The following is a 6,950-nucleotide window of genomic DNA, read 5'->3' on the forward strand; positions in this document are numbered from 1 at the left end:
CGGCAACTCTCCGGCAACTCTCCGGCATTCTCCGGGATTCTCCGGCACTCGCCGGCACTCTCCGGCACTCTCCAGCATTCTGCGGCATTCTCCGGCACTCTGCGGCACTCTACGGCCCTCTCCAGCAGCTCTCCGGTACTCTCCGGCACTCTTCGGCAATTCTCCGGCACTCTCCGGCCCTCTACAGCCCTCTCCGACACTCTCCGGCGCTCTCCGGCACTCTCCAGCACTATCCCGCAACTCTCCGTCTCTCTCCGGCGACTCTCCGGCAATCTTCGGCAACTCTCGGGCACTCTACTGCACTTAACAACACTCAACGGCACTGTACGGCCTTCGATAAGGCTCGAAAACACTTGAATAACGTTCGAAAACCCTCGAAAAATACTCGAAAACTGTCGAAAAACGCTCGATAACGCTAGTAGGGAAATGTAAAAATCATACGCGAAATGACTCGGCTTATATCCGCGGTTAGATAAGCCTCGGAAGGATTTTTCGCAGTATTCGACTCTAATGCATACTCGTCGAGTGTAGCGCCGAGCGCACACATACTCAACGTCTTGACCCGTAGCTTGGCGCTTGGCTGGTTGGGACGCACGAAGATTTGTAGGAGCGATCGCACTCACACAGATTCGATGCATGAGAGTTCCGTACGCGACACCGACGCGTGCCCCAAAGCTCCGCATCACGTCGCTGCGAGGCAACAATGTACTTAATAGTAGTAGATAAGTAGATAAAGTCAAATGGAACGTCACGAGTGTTCTTCCCTTACCATCAAAAGCGAGCAGTGTCGGTAAGGGTAGGTGAGCCATCACCGTTAACTGCCACATGGTATTACTAGAGTTCTAAATCCAGTAAATGACGTCAGAATCAAAGAGAAATTCCCGGTAATTTATCGGTAATTTCTCCAAAGCCTTTTTTATCGAGAAATTATGAGAATTTGCATTTTTCAACAGAGCGAACGAGAGGTTTCGATTAGCTATAGAGAAACATCGTAGGGGGGAATTTCCGTTGTACGTTGTCCGTAGCCAATCAAAACCTCCCATTCGCTTTGTTGCAGAATGAAATATCAGTTCGTTTGATCAAATCTCATAGAATCTTCCGTGAAGTTGTACATACGTGAACATTTTTACCTGGAGATAAATACGATCCTATAATCAACATTTTCCAATAGTAATTATTACTCTTTAGCTTGAACTTTAAAGTTGATTGAAAAAAAAAAAGTTATTTAAACGAAGAAACCTAAAGTATAAATAACAAAATTAACGTTCTCTTAAATTCTCAATGTTCCCGGTAACTTACGGTATGTTTCACAGTTACCTTCTCCAATTTAATGTTACCGAGAATTTTCGAACTCTGGGTATTACCATCCCGCGCATGTGAGCCGCTAACGGCGACTGGTAGATGGTACCGCCATCGCCCCTATCAGAAATTCAATACGTCGCCCTTGGGGGCGAAAAACGGTGAACGCTAACGTACAAAACCAGAGGGCAGCACAGGATGCGATCGTGTGGGGATTGTCAAATATATTTCACCACTTTATTTATAGTTATTGCTTTATTAACATAGCAAAATGAGCGGATTTCCACGTGCGCTCTAGAATTGGTCACAATGTCTTCTCCTCGATTTTCAACCGTTTTGTAAACATTTTCCGACGTAGTCGTCTTTTGTTTCGAGGTAAGTAAAGTAATGTGCACGCGGGGTAACGCAGTTTACCTCGTCCTGATTGCATCGCGCTCGACGCGCGCTACGCCCCTGGTGGTCGATGGCCGGACTTCGTCCCGGGCCCGCCACAATCGTACGATTCTGCCCGTGAGCAATCTCCTAATTCATCTCTGTTGCTCATCTCTGGCCGATATTTTATTCATCCGATAGTATCGTGTGATGGAGCGAATAACAGGTTCTGATTGGCTGCAATGAAAAACGGAGTTGGGGAGTTTCCGCCTGTACGTTTTCTACAAGCAATCAAAACCTCTCTTTGGCATTATCCCGTGATGAAAAGCGCATAGCGGAACGTGGCGTTGATGAAGGACGACCATTGGCCATGTGCATAGACGTAGGAACGAATGAACTGAGGAATCACGGCACGCATGCGTAGAATGGGCACTGTCACGTAAATATTAATTGTAAATACAGACAGGGGAAAGAGGTTCAGTGTAGGAAGTTATGCATTTGCGTATGCTTGTGTATGTTTCCATACACTGCACAGCGGGCAGCGGCGACGTTATCGGTTTGCTTTATTTTTCTCGTACGATACGGCCGTTGGGAAGAGCTTTCGTTTGGCGGGATTACGGATAATTCATCGAGTCGCTGCTCTTCCACTCCCAGATTGTAAAACGAGTAAGCCTAAGGTGTAAGTAGCGACCGAATGTTTACCGACAAATAAATAAGTCGTACGACGCCTCCGCACTAATTCAATAACGGCTCAAGGTTTGAAGTTTTGAACAACCACGCGCATCCTTGCTTGCACGTATGTACATGCATGTCCGGATGGCATGCCAGGTAAATACGACGGCGCTAATCGACTTCTCACTACAATTTCATTTCCTCGGCATCGATTACCGCGCATTGAATTAATTCCTGAATGCTATTAAGCTTTTAGCTTTGATATTGCGTGACATTGCAAGGTAGCACGCGCTGCCAATTAGGAATGAACGAATGACAGGTATGCTTGTAAATGTTCGACAGGATCAAAGTGGGGGAGTAGTACTTCTCAAATGATCATGTGACATTCGCGCTGAGTATAGACCTTCCTACATTTTTCGTTAAATTTTTGTTGTTTAACAATTTAAGTGAGCTTTGAATAGTTGGGATCTTTAATTTAGAATATTTAGAAATTCTTGGCTTAGGATGCCATACCTTTGAGGTTAGATATGTGTATAGCTAAATTTTTATTACTTATCATGTTTACCACATTGACAATCAAAACATGAGTATCTTATTACAGTGCAATTGCCACTACCAGTGACTACAGTCGTAGTCAATCTGGTAACAGTTAAGAGTCAAATATATTCTTTGCAGCGAGTTTTCATGAAAGGAGCTAATTGACGTTGATTGCGTTCTTTTTACAGGATATCTAACGCAGCCTTCCTGTGTATTTCCATAACCAATGTTAGTGATCATTACGAATGACAACGATATAGTTGGAATTGGAACAATATTTATCAAAATAAGATTGCAATAAATGTACTCTGAAGGGGAAAATAGGTGGATATGGTTTTACATTACAAATTGTTGCTTTAAAACGGTGCTATGAGCACGATATCCATGTACGATGGATTGGAGCAAGAGACAAAATCGAATAATAATGCTCTGGAAAGCAGTGGAGGTACTATAAAAAAATTGGCCAGAGGGATTTCGAGAGCGACTGAAAATGCTGCCATTGTATCACATGCTCGGTCCCAGCTCGCAACCCTCGGAGCTGTGGATACCCCCGAATTTACTTTTTCGTTACCAGACCTTTCTGTATATCCAGGTGCATTATCATTATTTAAGTATCTTGTTTGTTTAATATTATTCAACTGAATTAATTTAATATTTTTAAATTAGATTCCTTTCGTCAGTTTTTGGAGAGAGATTTAATCGAAGGAGGATGTCTAACATCTTTGGAGACTGCTGGGCGATTAAATTGGTGGTGTAACGGTAGGAATGGAGGAACAAGGGTGCTGTGGCCATTGGCAACTACTGGAGATGGTAATTGTCTTCTCCATGCAGCATCTCTGGGAATGTGGGGCTTCCATGATAGATTGTTAACTTTAAGAGATGCACTTCATAATACTCTTGCCAAAGGAGAATACAGGCATGCTTTATTTAGGTGAGTGTTCTATACAAAGAAAACATTTGCGCATTTGCAGCTGTCCAATACATGTACAAAATTGAAAGGATCAAATTTATTTAAAAATATGTCATAAGAGTGTTTTAATTTTAGGAGATGGAAGTGGAGGCAAATGGGATTAAATGCAGCAGCTGGGCTGTCTTACACAGAGACTGAATGGTTATTAGAATGGAAAAGTATCGTAGATATGGCATCTGCTAATCCACGAAATCAAACCACTACATCCTATCAGAGTCTTGAAGAGGTAGAATTTTTGAAATTGTTAAATTAAAGTTGTGACCAAATTAACAGATTTTCTGTGAGAAAAATAATGTTATTTTTCTACGACAAATACAGTGATAGTATATTGACGCATTTTGCATTATTTTATGATTAGCATATTTAATTTTAATAAATTATTATTAGGTACACGTATTGGCACTCGCTCATGTTTTGCGAAGACCAATTATAGTGATAGCAGAAACGATGCTAAAGGATTCAGAAGGAATTGCTATAGCCCCTATTCCTTTTGGTGGAGTTTATTTGCCATTGGAGGTGCCTCCATCTCGATGTCATCGAACTCCATTGCTGTTGGCATATCATTCAGCCCACTTTTCTCCCTTGGTTACCGTTGATGGAGGAAATGATCTTGGAGACGGTAGTGGAGAAGGTGTCAGTATACCACTGGTGGATCCAGATACTGGGCAGCTTTTGCCAGTTTTGTTTGCTGTAGACCCAGGACCTGATTGGGATTGGACTACTTCATCACAAGATCTGCTACCATGTCATCAAGATGCGGTTAGGATCTATTTTCATGTTTTTAATCGAAAAAATAATTTTGAATCATCATTTTTTACGTGTCTTGTAGATGGAGATTTTAATAAAAGATTATTTAGAGTGTGAGTACCAAATTATAATGACGGATGATATAGATAGACTGTCCGATACTGATGGTTCCTCTTCCGGCAAGAGCAAGGCAGCTAAGCAATTGATGGGAGTAGCAAAGCAATTTGGTTCAATTGGAAAATCTGTTAGTCGAAAGTTACTGTCTATGGGAAAAAGACCAAAGAGTCCACCTGCATCATCTACAGGTGTAGTTGCCGAAGGATTGTTGTGTGTGCGAATCAGAAGTAGGCGACATCAATATGTTGACCAGATGTTACAAAATTACCTGCAATGTGCCCATGCCAGGTTTGTATTTTGGATGAAACTCCTGTGAGCTACTTAAACTAAAGTTAAAAAAAAAAATAAAAACCAAGCCTATCCTTTCCTATAGGTATTTGCAGGAACAACAGAAGAACGGCGGTGGTACCGAAATGAATTATGGAGCTGGTAAATCGAAATTTTATACGGCCAGCGATAGAGGAAGTCACGCGAGTGTTAGCAAATTACTCCCAACAAATCCTAACAAAGATCGAACGCTCTATCTCTCAAGGTAATTTATTGTTCTTCTTTCCAGTTCACCCTTTAGCTACGAAGCGCCACTATAGTGGTTTTTCTCTAAGTGATGCTTCTTAACAATACACTCTTATAGCGGTCCTCTTAATCATCACGTATTTAAAGTAGTATATGATTACCGTCAAATTGTGGCAGAGCTGTTGGTACAGGCGGTACAGTTTCACGGTCAGATTTGTCATAGCTAAGGGGCTAATGAAATACGAAATTTAATAAAGAAACTTACAGGATCCTTCTAAAATTGATCTGCTGCAAATTATTTTTCCAGGTCTACGTTTTATAACGACCAGGCAACGTCACTTGAGTCTTCTACCCCAGAGCTTTGGAATAACGGTAGTAATTTAGGGGTACGTCGAGCGAAAAATCGCAACGCGGTTCCAATTCCATGTGTCCGATAACGTGATTTTTCTGTTCAGGGAATGGTAAGGCAGTGCCGCACTGAAGACTGTCAATTTTTTGGCTCCCAGGAACACGATTATTACTGCTCGCAGTGCTGGACGAACAGGCGATACCACTAACGAGCGTTTTCTCTCCCATGACAATCTCAGTTTTACTTATTAGTAAGTAACAAGCAGTATGTAGGAGTAACCCTAGCGCGTAAAGTACAGCTTGCGAACGAATAAGAGTAACGCGCTTCGCAGGCCTTTCGCTACGAGTTTTTTTGTTCATTTCTTTCGTCGGCGCTTTTATTTATTAACATTTATGTACCCCGAAAACATATCGCGTACCAGGATTTCAAACATGTTCGATATGCGTTGCCAGAACTGCAACGCGACAAGTATGCAACCTTTTTAATGAAGATTCGGTCTAGGATTTTTTAGATTTGAAATTAAGTCAGCTGGTTATCCACCGGTTAAACAATAATTAAAAATGTATTAATGAACAAGTTGAAAGTGCCTTGTTTCGTACAAGCAGAAGGTATTTGTTGAAATTCCAAGATCAGTACCCGTACCAATCAGCACCTGTATGAATTTTTTTTCTTCGTTAAGGGAAATGTTTTCGTTATTTTCACTTGATCTTTTAAAAGATTACCTAACCCTTTCCGCTCGTTTATAATGTAATTTTGCGTTTATTTCTAATGCATAATCCAAGATGTTAAGAGCAATATTCTTAAGGTCAAAGTCAAGAGAAGGTGCAGCGCGACTTCTCATATTTTTCTATCCTTCTGAGACTCTTTGCATCTCCGCTGTCCAAAGTAGCCCGAGATGACGAATGCGTTAAACGTAGCTTCCTAAAGGCAGAGTGAGTTTGAATCGTCAAAGACGGATTACTGGTCATCGTAATATATTTACATCACCATAGGTGAGATCGCCTAATGTAATTAATCGCTGTTCGTGTATATTCGCGTGTGTTATAATAAACGAGTATTTTTTTATAATACCCTGTGTTCTCTATTAAACATCCAAGGTGGTCCTATTAAACATCCAGATATCCAAGGTGGAGAGTTTACAGGTTCGAAGAGAGCTGGATACTTAATAAGGTAGCTTCGTACAAGGTCCTCAAGGGCGAAGGAAGTAGAACGAAACGGTATAAACGAGGCTTATCATCAAATCGACACAGGTTTTGTTTCCCTTACACGCGTCAGTGCTTTCGGCCTTGACTTTCGCTGAAAGATTGATATTCAGGTATAAAACTTGCCCACTTTGATCGTTAGTCACACCCACATGTGACACTGAATGTAAAT

At 41.6% G+C, this 6,950-nt stretch overlaps 1 protein-coding gene across 4 annotated transcripts; it reads left to right on the forward strand.

Annotated features, from left to right (window-relative positions):
* The first annotated feature begins 2,169 nt into the window (after positions 1-2,169).
* LOC105694236 (OTU domain-containing protein 7B) lies at positions 2,170-6,644 on the forward strand. 4 transcript variants are annotated; one of them, XM_012414711.2, is made up of 9 exons: positions 2,170-2,350; positions 3,069-3,472; positions 3,547-3,811; positions 3,926-4,076; positions 4,238-4,609; positions 4,680-5,002; positions 5,088-5,246; positions 5,535-5,613; positions 5,683-6,644. In XM_012414711.2, exons 2-9 carry the CDS (start codon positions 3,250-3,252, stop codon positions 5,782-5,784), a joined length of 1,674 nt encoding a protein of 557 aa, XP_012270134.1. In that variant the 5' UTR covers positions 2,170-2,350; positions 3,069-3,249; the 3' UTR covers positions 5,785-6,644. The 4 variants fall into 4 exon arrangements, with proteins under 4 accessions (XP_012270134.1, XP_012270161.1, XP_012270153.1 ...); XM_012414738.2 differs by having other exon boundaries at positions 5,535-5,599; XM_012414730.2 differs by lacking the exon at positions 2,170-2,350 and adding an exon at positions 2,503-2,662.
* Positions 6,645-6,950: the final 306 nt, after the last annotated feature.

This window comes from Orussus abietinus, unplaced genomic scaffold (assembly GCF_000612105.2).
Source record: "Orussus abietinus isolate OABI.00-Male unplaced genomic scaffold, Oabi_2.0 scaffold195, whole genome shotgun sequence".
In the NCBI taxonomy this organism is placed as follows: Eukaryota; Metazoa; Arthropoda; class Insecta; order Hymenoptera; family Orussidae; genus Orussus; species Orussus abietinus.

Coding starts and splice junctions, on each gene's coding strand:
- LOC105694236 (XM_012414711.2), top strand. CDS start 3,250: ATGAGCACGATATCCATGTACGATGGATTGGAGCAAGAGACAAAATCG. Junction 4,077..4,237: donor CCTATCAGAGTCTTGAAGAG/GTAGAATTTTTG, acceptor AATTATTATTAG/GTACACGTATTGGCACTCGC. Junction 4,610..4,679: donor TACCATGTCATCAAGATGCG/GTTAGGATCTAT, acceptor CGTGTCTTGTAG/ATGGAGATTTTAATAAAAGA.